Below are 13,442 nucleotides of genomic sequence, written 5' to 3'. Positions count from 1 at the left end.
ATCTAATCCACTGTCACCAAGTCAAAACTAAAGAATAAATTCTCACTCCTGCTGCTCTCTTTCATCTATGGCTCTTGCAATTTTATCACTCTCTCAATGAGAGGCACTGAAAAACAATCCATTAATTTAGAAATTCTCCTCAAGGCCTACTTCCATCTCAAGGTTCCCTCGTAGCTAAACAGTTAAGATTCAGCTACTTTATCTGAAAAGAGGCAAAGATGGGGTGGTGGAAGTAACTGTGATGTGTACAGACATCTGGCATGGTAGGAAAGCAGTCTCAGACATTCTTAGCACAAGTTGTGGAACATCTACTGTAACCATTAAACACATCTGTGCGTCACCTTTTACCAAGGATCACACAACGGACAGCACTTACCTGGGCTGACATACCAGGAATGCATCTCATTCTCTCCCCTTAATGTTTTCACAGATCCAACCAGTTACAGACTTCAAAATTAAATTACTTTCAAGCCTACGATGATATTCCATTACAGATTTCAGCAACACTATATATTCAGTATCTTTGTGTTATTCAAAAACTTAGAAGAATCATGGGACCGAGAAAACTTCTAGTCTAAAACTCTCATTTTACAGATGGGCAGCAACAGACAGTGCTTTGCTCAGGGCTTCATAATAGCACATCTGATGCTAGGAATATCATAAATAAAAGCATTACAGTTTTACCTCAATTATCAACTTTGGTTTCCCTTTCTACTTAAAAAAAAAAATTTAAATTGGATAGTATACTTTGGCATCAACACTGAAGATAAGAAAACACCACTTGTTTTTAAAATTCTTTCACAGGCCCCAAATACAATTCATTCTTTTCTTCTCTGTGATTCATAAAAAGTGAGTCAGACTAATTGCTTTCCAAATATTTTCCCTGAAACAAGGATAGCTTTGATTTCAAACACCATTAGTACCAAAAGATTGATCATTAAGACCAAAAAGCTACTCGAATTTGAGACAGATGAGTCCTAGCCTTCTTGTAAGATCATAGACGCTTTCAACTAGAGGACAAAGTAGAAAGAAGAATTTTGAGAAAGGAGAACAGAAAAGTCAGATCAAGCTTGGGAGTGAGAGAGTCAAGGATAAGGAACCACAGCTCTGTGGAGGCTCAGAATTAAACTGATCTCTTGCCTGAAAAGCCTCCCACCTGTGGGAGGGAGGCCCTCCCAGAGAGGCAGCGGTCACAGGGCAATCTCTGGACATTGGAAAACCCACTTTTTCCACATAGCTCACAGGGAGAGGCTTGGTCTGCGAGTCACAAATACCACAGGCACATTATGTTTTACAGAACCTAGACCTCACCCCACTTTCTGACCAAAAAAAAAAAAAATATATATATATATATATATTAATCTTCATCCGAATTTTCTATGCTCACTGTGTTTGGGAGTTTATCCTATTTTCTTCTTGAGCTTTCACAGGCCATTTCTATAACCACAATCCCTCCCTCTGACCAAATCAACCCATGAACTTTCTAAAAATACTTGTAGATTCCCTGCACCCCATGACCTGGAGTCCTTGTATCAACCACAGGAAGCACAATATACAATAAAAACAGAGCAGGACAGAGAAATCTAGGTCTAAACCCTGGCTCTGTCCCTCACAGCTAAGTGGCCTCAGACAAGTCACTTTATTTCTTTAAGCCCCAGTTTTCCCATCTGTAAAGTAACCATAATATCATATCATCTCCTCACCAGGGTTGTTGTGAAAATTATAGATCATACTACAGAAACTCCTTTACCGAGTGATAACCATGCTATGTATTAGACAAATGTTAGTAATTACTTTTATAACTCCAATCTGGCAATTTATTTGACGACAAATGTGTTAGAATCGGGGACACTTTCCTGAGATCCTCCTGAGTCCATGCTGAAATCCATCGCTCCAAGTATTTTCTCAGAAGTTTACCCATCAAGTTCAACTCTGACACCAAACTGCTCACTAAATCTTTTAGAGAGTTTCATTTTTCCAAACTTCTGACTAAAATTCATCACCAGAAAAATGTTCTTGATTCTTTATAAGAATGATTTTCAAACTGGCTTGACCATTATCAAATAGGAAATTTCTAAGACTACAAACTTCTATGCCAAAGTGCCTAGTGATTCTGATTCCTCGGGTTCTAGGGTGAAGCCAGGAAGATGTTCAATAAGGCTGATATGATTCTAATCATCTGTGAAGTTTTAGAACCCCTGATTTGTATGATCCTAGATCTTCTCACTCTGCAGAGAAACATCTGCAAACTATAAATTACCTGTTCAGCTTCTAATTAGCAGCACCTGCTCTGTGAACCACACTCCCTTCCTCTGCTTCCTTCAAGAGACAGTCAGTCTCACCCCTTGGTCCCTCCAAAAACAAACAAAACACACCCAGGACACAGGTAACTCGGCAGGTGCTAAAGCCTCTGGATTTGTGCTGAAAAAGCTGCTATAAACAGCTTCGCTTCTCATTATTAATCTATCTCATGTGGGGATTTCCACAGGCAGAAGGGTTCCCCAAATGCCAAGAGCTGAATTTTCTTGTGGACCGTTGAAACCTAATTATTAAACAGCCCAGTAAGCTCTACCACCAGGCTTTCATACAAGCGGCAGATCACAAAGGCAGTTCTGAATTATGGGCTGTGGAGGAAACCTAAAAAACCTCATTTCTTCACCACTGCTCTCCCACATGCCACAGTATTTGAGCTTCGCTAGCAAATACAAATCTCAGGCAGGGTCCCCTGCCTGAATACAGATAACCGTGTTTAGCACTTCAGGACCTTGATACACACAGTGCACAGGATCAGATCTGCCTGGTTCCTTTCCTCTACCCCAGACGATCTCTCCCTGCAAGCCAGTCTACCTGGACCATCACCAAGACCTCCGTCGGTCTGCCTTCAATGCCAATAGCACGAGCATCAGTCTCTGTTACACAGAGCACATGTGACTGAAAGGGTACCGCGCTAAGTTTCAAAGTGCTTGGTTTTGGACTACTCTTTTAGAAGCAAACACACGGCTCTGCAGGGCAGCCCTCCAGCACCCACCAGGGATCTCCTCTCCACCTGTTAGGAAGAACCACAGACAAGTAGGCACCTGAGGAAGAGCAGCCACAGGACGGAACAAGCCCTAAGCGTTCTCACCTGTCTGAGCCCCTTCGGCATCTTCTTTCTCTTCCCGAGGTGCTGGCAGAGGTTGCGGTCATTTTCTCGGTCTGAGCTGTAGTGGTGCGGGTGGCTGAGTCGGCTCTTCTTGGAGTGAAAGGACAGGCCATTGGTAAGTGCTTCTCGTTTCTTCTTGGTCAGAGGGGTCTGGCGTTTCTCCACGCGTTCCTGAGGCTTAAGTGCTACATCTTTCTGTAGGAAAAAAGAGAGAGAAGGAAAGGGAAGTGGTGGTTACATAGGTAGCTAGCGTCACACCCAAAATAGAGGCTAAATGGGGTTACTAGAAGGGAGCCCAGTAAAGGCAAGAAAGTGAGGTATGAGACTACCTGAAACTAAACCCAATTCTTCTGAATCCCTAATGCCACACATGTATCCTTTCTAATCTTGTTGGGGGGAATGCCGATGGGGAACTCAACAAAGCACAAAGTATCTGTCCATTAGAAGTGGTTTCACTGCTGCCTGGGATAGCAGCTTTCCATTTGATTCTGCTCTGGGTCCAGCACACACTATTCCTCTAGTAGGCTTAATACACTTGCTTCTCAAAATAGTACACCAACTATGTTTCAGAAAAGGAGTACTAAGTGCATGCATGATGCAAAAATATCAGCACAAGACTGAACATACCAGGAGGGCCAGGTGGAGGTGAGACAGAGTGAAAGAAACTCAATTCACAAGATTAAAATATTTTCTTACTTAGTGCATTATATTTTTACCCCAAGTTCCTCTTACCCCGAGTTCCTTAATTCCCATCTCCTTTGCAAAATATGTAACAACCATATCACCAAGATCAACAGTAACTCGTCATTTGTTCCTGGCTGTGGCCAGGGGAGGGGAGAGGGTGGGAAAAGGGTAATGGATTTTCTAGACTAGGGGACAGCACCTGTAGGAACTACAGACAAGTGTTCCAAGTCACAGGACACAGGTGAGCTCTGTGCCTGCAGGCAGGTCAGGGCATCCTGAGATGCTGAAGACCTGGGTTCTGACACGGACATTATTCACTACGAAACTCAGAGTAAGTCCCTGCAACTCTGAGCCCATTTTCCTCATGGGCTGATTGACACCTGTCAAAGTCCTTTAGAACCCTGAGAAATATACACATTAAGCAATAAAATAAAATGATTTGGTATTCATTCATTTGTTCATAAGTGAACATGTTCCTGGGGTTTCCCAGGTGGCTCAGTGGTAAAGAATTTGCCTGCCAATACAGGAGACACAGAAGACTTGGATTCTATCCTTGGGTCAGGAAGATCCCCTGGAGGAGGAAATGGCAACCCACTCCAGTATTCTTGCCTAGGAAATTCCATGGACAGAGGACCTGGTGGGCCACAGTCCACGGGGTTGCAAAGAGTCAGACACGACTGAATGACTAAGCACGCACAGACGGATGTGTTCCTCCTTACACTGAAAATGTTCCTTCCTGGAGCCTCATCTGCACACAATTTCTCGGTTTCTATGATCCTGAACATACATTTAAAAATACAGTAAGACCAAAACAAAAATTCCCCTTCATCCCTTTCTCATTCTCAAAATACCACTCTCTCTTTCCTTCACAGCCAGCATTCTTGGGGGCAGTTATCTCTTCTACATCTTTCCAATATCTCCACACTCCCGAACTAACACACACAGTGCTCCTTGATGTCTTCCCCAGTTTAGCCATGGCCAAATTTGGGGACCTTGGACTTTTAACATCTGCTTTGCCTAGACCTCAAAAGCCCACTCTTCAGTATTACTCCCTTTTCTAGTTGAAGGACACCCCACCTCCCAATGTTGCCAGTTAAAGGAGAACATTTGGTGATGCAAAGCAATGTTCTCAGGGCTCCACTCATTCAACAAATATTTTTTGTGCACCCTTTATATGCCAAGTACAAACTCAGCACTATCCTACAGACGCTGAGAAAACAACTGTGTAGGGCAAAAAGACCCGAACCTCATGGAATTTAGAAATTAGGGGACAAATAATCAAATCACTAATCAAATCACACAAACAGGTAATTGCAAACTAAGCTGTTTTAAAAGAAAGATCACAGGTGCTACAATGGGGGAAGTGGTCTGTCTGGAGGAGGGGTGCCATGGCTCAGGAGATGACTGGCACTTGACCTAGATCTGAAAGTCTGGGCACAGAGAACAGCTTGTGCAAAGGCCCTGAGGCAGCTGGTAGCATGATTCTCTGAAAGAATGAGGTCAGGAACTAAGCATCAGTAACCCCAGTGCTTCACTTACAGAACCTGGCAAATAACAGATGGTCAAATTAATGTTTGCTAAATAAGCAAGACCACTAGCTAATGTATCCAAATCTATAAACTACAACAGTGATTTAAATACTATCTTGACAAGCTGCCTCTGACACAGAGTGAGTGAAGCAAGGCAGGAATGCTGACAGGAACAGAAAACCAAGGAACCTGGATAAGCAGGCACTGGTGGCACACAAAAAGGATCACAGAAAACAGCAGGAAGTCCCAGAGATGGGGAAGGGCGTAATCTTTGGGGCAAGATGGTATCTAACATTGGGACTTCCCTGGTGGCACGGTGGATAAGAATCCATCTGCCAATGCAGGAGACAGGTGTTTGATCCCTGGCTCAGGAAGATTCCACCTGCGGCAGAGCAACTAAGCCCGTGGGCCAAAGCTACTAAAGCTCACAAACCAAGGGCCTGTGCTCTGCAACAAGGGAAGCCCTGCAACAAGAAGCCCGCACACTGGAAGGATGAGTAAGCCCCTGCCTGCCGCAACTAGAGAAAGCCAGTGCAAAGTGACGAAGACCCAGCATAGCCAAAAATAAATAAAATTTCTATAAAAATATCAAAGACAACAATCTTCTAAGGCAAGTGAGTGGTTTCTGGTTTAACTTCCAGCTGCTACCACTGCAGATGGTTTACCCTCTACCATTGGAGAGGCAACTCTCCCAAGACAATAAGAATGTGGTGAGGAGGTGTTCAGGGGACAAGCTGAGATTGAAGTAAGTGCACGAAGCCATTGATCCCAGTCTCAGAGCTTTGCACACAACACCTAACACATGGCAAATATTCAATAAATGTCCACTATGCTGTCCAGGGTCTACTACCACAACCAGCTATGTCAGACATCTGCTCAGTACTTGGCCTCACATTTAGCCAATTTGGGGCTTTCCCAGGTGACGCTAATAGTAAGGAACCTGCCTGCCAATGCAGGAGACATTAGAGACACCGGTTTGATCCCTGAGTTGGGAAGATCCCCTGGAGAAGGAAATGGCAACCCACTCCAGTATTCCTGCCTGGAGAATCCCATGGACAGAGGACCCTGGCAGGCTAAACAGACCATGGGGTCGCAAAGAGTAGGACAGGACTGAAGCAACTTAGCACTCATGTAACCAACTTAGTCAGCTCTCATGAAAAAACGCTCAGTTATAATGGCAACACTAGCAGAAGCAGGCAGGTGAGTCCCACCATGAACTGCTTCTATATAATATGATTAAATTGCACCACTTCTAAAGGTAATACATAAGCTCCCACAGGCTGAAAAAAAATGCCTTTCTCTGTCACACAGTCCACCTACTGCCCTACATCATATGGATGTGGAGTATCGGATTAATAAACAAATGATATTTAATAATGTATCAGCCGTGCTTTTTTTGAAAAAATTATGCCGTTCTCTTTGGAAACAAAATCTTTCTTCATACTGAAGGTGCTCCAAAGTATACTGAAAATTATGTGCAATTCCATACAAATGTGAATTAATATTTATGAGAGTACAGTATAATTTTTTTCTAAATCCATTTTATTTTCATGCAGCATATTAATCAAGGCATTCTCACTGCACCATAGAAATAGCTGCACAGAGCAAATGGACCCCATGCCGTGACATTAGCTTGTAAGAGACCTGCTGAAGTCTTAGCAGCAGCAGTACAATCATCTCAGCTCCAATTAATATTGAAATTTTAAACTATGCAGGCTGTGTGAGGGGGAGAGGGAAAGAAAGAGAGCTTCAAGATGTATACAGAGGTGGTAGCTTAAGAAGTAAAGAAAAAATGAACCGCTTTTTAACTTAATTTTTATTGGAGTATAGTTGCTGTACTGCAGAAGAAATGAAGTCTTTTAAAAGTTTTTATTATGTAAGAGGTTTTAAAAGGTTATCTTTAGAGAGCATCTTTACTGTTTCAAAGATTAAGGTTTATTTATAAGTTACTACACAGACACTTTGGAACAGTTCCTGAAAAGAAACAGGCTGCTATTTATTTATTTCCTCTACAAACCTATCCTGACTCTTTGCTATGTATGAAGTAAAATAATCACTTAACATCTCAATGGCTATCTTGGGGGTGAAATGAAAACAAAAACTGTCCATTTTAATGAGACTCAAAAACAAACAGATTATAAACTACTCACCTTTTAACATTCTAAAGAGTTGAACACATGGTTACATACATGTGTATGTGTGCATACATCCATCCACCAACAAATTATCAGCAACTAATTTAAGTATTCCCTTAAAGAAACTTGGGCAGCCTATAAAGCACTGCTTCAATATAAAAAGACAGATTGTCTGGTGTATAAAATAACTTTTTAGGATCAATGAATGGCAATTTTCAAAGGCCTGTTGAGCCATTAGTCTACCATGGTTCCCAAAGAAAATTAATGTCTATCAGAAATATCTACAGTGGCTTTTTATTTTTTTTTTCCTTAATATCTTTTTTTAAAATAAGATGACTATGCCTCATACTCAGCAAGGGGAAGCATTCAGCAGATTAACAAAGGAGGAGGACAGAAGGATAACCAAAAGATCTGGGGGAAATGCTTTAAGGCATTTATCTGATAATCTCAGAAGACAGAGAAGCCTGGCAGGTTACAAAGGGCCACAAAGAGTCGGACACGACTGATGCACTGAGTGAACACACACAAGAAGAAGCAAGAAAGCCAGCCAGCCAACAACAGAAGGCTAGGCTGTGAGGTAGAAAGATTTACACATACTTGCTGGCAATAGAGGGGGTAAGTGCACAAGCTATGTACAACAGACAGGAAGAGGTTTCGTGAACAGTTGAAATTATGTGATTTTTAGGTCACTGGTGATGGAGGGCAGGGTCACAGCAGTGCATGTGCTGAGAGGCAGGCTCAGAGACCGACTAATAGTGGCAATTTCCTTCGACACCCAGCCTTTCTTCTTGGTGATGGAAAGGTGATCTTGCTCTTGACTTTCCCTTCTCCCAAATTACAACCTTCCACCAAAGGCTTCCTCTGCCACTCTTGAATTTCAAAATGAGATGGTTTGGTGTTGTGCAAACTAAGGGAGAGCGAAAAATTGCAGACAAAACACTGAGCAGGCTGCGGGGCTCCATTTGCTGATTACAGATGAAGCCAGAGGAAACTGAAAATGAGGGCACAATTTGCCTATCGTGCATGAAATAGATCTTAGAAAGAGAGCCTCTCTGATTTTCCCAACCTAAACTGAGGGCTGCCCATCACTTACAAATATGAGTGCTTGTATGTGCCCAAATGTATGTACATGTGTAAGAGGGGTGCAATCTGAGCAGAACCTCTTCAGTTAGTTACTTGATCTTAGGGACTTGCAAAGAAAATAACAGAGAAGCCAGGAGAAAAAGAAAACACGCTTTCTCTGTCACCATCTTATTGGCTGGCTGTGTGCCGTCATTTTAGTCTGTTAAGTCCTTTGTTTATTATGTTGCATTTGTACTTGCTTTTGAATGGTTTTACAAACACTGATTCCATCACTTAAGTGCAAAAAAAAAAAAAAGTTTGCAGTGATAATAAGTGAAAATTAAAGAAACAAGACATAACAGCTCTTTTAAAATTCATCTCTACATGGATATGTTCATACTGGGCCCCCACTTTGGACTTCTGAACAAATGGGACTTACAAACCCACTTTTAGGGCCTAAACTTCTGTAGTAAATAACCAAAGCAGACACTATAGGAATTCACAAAATAATCAATAAAATAATCAATATGGCATTCAAAAAAATAACCTCTCATGTTCATCACTTTTTTTTTGCTTTTATTTTTTAATTAATTTATTTAAATTGGAGGCTAATTACTTTACAATATTGTAGTGGTTCTTGGCATATATTGACATGAATCAGCCATGGGTGTACATGTGTCTCCCTATCCTGAATCCCTCTCCCACCTCCCTCCCCATCCCATTCTTCAGGCTTGTCCCAGTGCATTGGCCCTGAGTGCTCTGTTTCATGCATCAAACCTAGACTGGTCATCTATTTCACATATGGTAATATACACGCTTCAATGCTATTCTCTCAAATCATCCCACCTTCACCTTCTTGCACAGAGTCCAAAAGTCTGTTCTTTATATCTGTGTCTCTTTTGCTGTCTCGCATACAGGGTTATCATTACCATCTTTCTAAATTTCATATATATGCATTAATATACTATATTGGTGCTTTTCTTTCTGATTTACTTCACTCTGTATAATAGGCTCCAGTTTCATCTACCTCATTAGAACTGTTTCAAATGCATTCTTTTTAATAGCTGAGTAATATTTCATTGTGTGTATGTACCACAGCTTTCTTATCCATTCATCTGCTGATGGACATCTAGGTTGCGTCCATGTCCTAGCTATTGTAAACAGTGTGGCAACGAACAATGGGGTACACGTGTCTCTCTCAATTCTGGTTTCCTCTGTGTGTATGCTCAGCAGCAGGACTGCTGGATTGTATGGCAGTTCTATTTCCAGTGCTTTAAGGAAATCTCCACACTGTTCTCCATAGTGGCTGTACTAGTTTGCCTTCCCACCAACAGTGTAAGAGGGTTCCTTTTCCTCCACACCCTTTCTAGCATTTATCGTTTATAGACTTTTTGATAGCAGCCATTTTGACTGGTGTAAGATGGTACCTCATTGTGGTTTGGACTTGCATTTCGCTGATAACAAGTGATGTTGAGCATCTTTTCATGTATTTGTTCAGTTCAGTTCAGTTCAATCGCTCAGTAGTGTCCAACTCTCTGCGACCTCATGAATCTCAGCACGCCAGGCCTCCCTGTCCATCACCAACTCCTGGAGTTCACTCAAACTCGTGTCCATGGAGTCGGTGATGCCATCTAGCCATCTCATCTTCTGTCCTCCACTTCTCCTCCCACCCCTAATCCCTCCCAGCATCTTTTCCAAGGAGTCAACTCGTTGCATGAGGTGGCCAAAGTACTGGAGTTTCAGCTTCAGCATCAGTCCTTCCAATGAACACCCAGGACTGATCTCCTTTAGGATGGACTGGTTGGATCTCCTTGCAGTCCAAGGGACTCGCAAAAGTATTCTCCAACACCACAGTTGAAAAGCATCAATTCTTTGGCACTCAGCTTTCTTCATAGTCCAACTCTTGCATCCATACATGACCACTGGAAAAAAACATAGCCTTGACTAGACGGACCTTTGTTGGCAATGTCTCTGCTTTTTAATATGCTATCTAGGTGGATTCATGTTGACTGATATATAGCAAAACCAATACAATATTGTAAGCTTAAAAAAAAAAAAAAGTAATATGCTATCTAGGTTGGTTGTAACTTTCCTTCCAAGGAGTAAGCGTCTTTTAATTTCATGGCTGCACTCACCATCTGCAGTGATTTTGGAGCCCAGAAAAATAAAGTCTGACACTGTTTCCACTGTTTCCCCATCTATTTCCCATGAAGTGATGGGACCGGATGCCATGATCTTCATTTTCTGAATGTTCAGCTTTAAGCCAACATTTTCACTCTCCACTTTCACTTTCATCAAGAGGCTTTTGAGTTCCTCTTCACTTTGTGCCATAAGGGTGGTGTCATCTGCATATCTGAGGTTATTGATATTTCTCCCGGCAATCTTGATTCCAGCTTGTGCTTCTTCCAGCCCAGCGTTTCTCATGATGTACTCTGCATAGAAGTTAAATAAGCAAGGTGACAATATTCAGACATACTCCTTTTCCTATTTGGAACCATTCTGTCATTCCATGTCCAGTTCTAACTGTTGCTTCCTGACCTGCATATAGGTTTCTCAAGAGGCAGGTCAGGTGGTCTGGTATTGCCATCTCTTTCAGAATTTTCCACAGTTTATTGTGATCCACACAGTCAAAGGCTTTGGCATAATCAATAAAGCAGAAATAGATGTTCTTCTGGAACTCTCTTGCTTTTTCCATGATATAGCAAATGTTGGCAATTTGATCTCTGTGTTTAGCCATCTGTATATCTTCTTTGAAGAAATGTCTGCTTAATTCTGTGGCCCATTTTTTTGATTGGGCCGTTTATTTTTCTGGAATTGAGCTACATGAGCTGCTTGTGTATTTCTGAGATTAATTCTTTGTCACTTGCTTCATCTGCTAGTATTTTCTCCCATTCTGAAGGCTGTCTTTTCACCTTGCTTATAGTTTCTTTCATTGTACAAAAGCTTTTAAGTTTAATTAGGTCCCATTTGTTTATTTTTGCTTTTATTTCCATTCCTTTGGGAGGGTGGGTCATAAAGGATCCTGCTGTGACTTATGTCAGAGTGTTCTGCCTATGTTTTCCTCTAGGAGTTTTATAGTTTCTGGTCTTACATTTAGATCTTTAATCCATTTTGAGTTTATTTTTGTGTATGGTTAGAAAGTCTTCTAGTTTCATTCTTCTAGAGGTGGTTGACCAGTTTCCCCAGCACCACTTGTTAAAGAAATTGTCTTTTCTCTATTGTATATTCTTGTCTCCTTTGTCAAAGATATGGTGTCCATCGGTGCATGGATTTATCTCTGGGCTTTCTATTTTGTCCCATTGATCTATATTTCTGTCTTTGTGCCAGTACCATACTCTCTTGATAACTGTAGCTTTGTAGTATAGTCTGAAGTCAGGCAGGTTGATTCCTCCAGTTCCATTCTTCTTTCTCAAGATTGCTTTGGCTATTCGAGGTTTTTTGTAGTTCCATACAAATTGTGAAATTATTTGTTCTAGTTCTGTGAAAAATACCACTGGTAGCTTGATAGGGATTGCACTGAATCTATAGATTGCGTTGGGTAGTATACTCATTTTCACTGTATTGATTCTTTTGATCCATGAATATGATATACTTCTCCATCTATTTGTGTCATCTTTGATTTCTTTCATCAGTGTTGAATAGTTTTCTATATATAGACCTTTTGTTTCTTTAGGTAGATTTATTCCTAAGTATATGGATAAGTAGGCCTGGTGTGCTGCGATTCATGGGGTTGCAAAGAGTCGAACACAACTAAGCTACTGAACTGAACTGAACTGATTCCTAAATATTTTATTTTATTCGTTGCAATGGTGAATGGAATTGTTTCCTTAATTTCTCTGTTTTCTCATTGTTAGTGTACAGGAATGTAAGGGATTTCTGTGTGTTAATTTTATATCCTGCAACTTTACTATATTCATTTATTAGCTCTAGTAATTTTGTGGTGGTGTCTTTAGGGTTTTCTATGTAGAGGATCATGTCATCTGCAAACAGTGAGAATTTTATGTCTTCTTTCCCAATCTAGATTCCTTTTATTTCTTTTTCTTCTCTGAATGCTGTGGCCAAAACTTCCAAAACTATGTTGAATAGTAGTGGTAATGGTGGGCACCCTTGTTCCTGACTTCAGGGGAAATGCTTTCAGTTTTTCACCATTGAGGATAATGTTTGCTGTGGTTTATCATATATGGCTTTTATTATTTTGAGGTATGTTCCTTCTATGCCTGCTTTCTGGAGGGTTTTTATCATAAACAGATGTTGAATTATGTCAAAGGCTTTCTCTGCATCTATTGAGATAATTATATGGTTTTTATCTTTCAGTTTGTTTGTGTGGTATATCACACTGCTTGATTTGCGAATACTGAAGAATCCTTGCATCCCTGGGATAAAGCTCACTTGGTCATGATGTTTGATTTTTTTAATATGTTGTTGGATTCTGTTTGCTATAATTTTGTTGAAGATTTTTGCATCTAAGTTCATCAATGATATTGGCCTGTAGTTTTCTTTCTTGGTGGCATCTTTGTCTGGTTTTGGTATTAGGGTGATGGTGGCATCACAAAATAAGTTTGGCAGTTTACCTTCCTCTGCAATTTTTTGGAAGAGTTTGAGTAGGATAGGTGTTAGCTATTCTCTAAATTTTTGGTAGAATTCACCTGTGAAGCCGTCTGGTCCTGGGCTTTTGTTTGTTGGAAGATTTTTTATTACAGTTTCAATTTCCGTGCTTGTGATGGGTCTCAAGATTTTCTGTTTCTTCCTGGTTCAGTTTTGGAAGATTATACTTTTCTAAGAATTCATCCATTTCTTCCAAGTTGCCCATTTTATTGTCATATAGTTGCTGATAATAGTCTCTTAAGATCCTTTGTATTTCTGTGTTTTCTGTTGTGATTTCTCCATTTT

The 13,442-nt window shown here is 40.9% G+C and overlaps 1 protein-coding gene across 8 annotated transcripts in view; it reads right to left on the bottom strand.

Annotated features, from left to right (window-relative positions):
• Positions 1-13,442, bottom strand: part of AUTS2 (activator of transcription and developmental regulator AUTS2) — a 1,208,197-nt gene that overhangs the window by 910,240 nt on the left and 284,515 nt on the right. For all 8 annotated transcript variants that reach the window (XM_025274741.3, XM_025274742.3, XM_025274746.3 and 5 more), the window contains exon 2: positions 3,125-3,337. In XM_025274741.3, coding sequence (XP_025130526.1) covers positions 3,125-3,337 — 213 coding nt within the window. The remainder of the gene's footprint in view (positions 1-3,124; positions 3,338-13,442) is intronic.

Source organism: Bubalus bubalis, chromosome 24 (assembly GCF_019923935.1).
Source record: "Bubalus bubalis isolate 160015118507 breed Murrah chromosome 24, NDDB_SH_1, whole genome shotgun sequence".
Lineage (NCBI taxonomy): Eukaryota > Metazoa > Chordata > Mammalia > Artiodactyla > Bovidae > Bubalus > Bubalus bubalis.
This window is presented reverse-complemented; position numbering and strand designations above follow the sequence as displayed.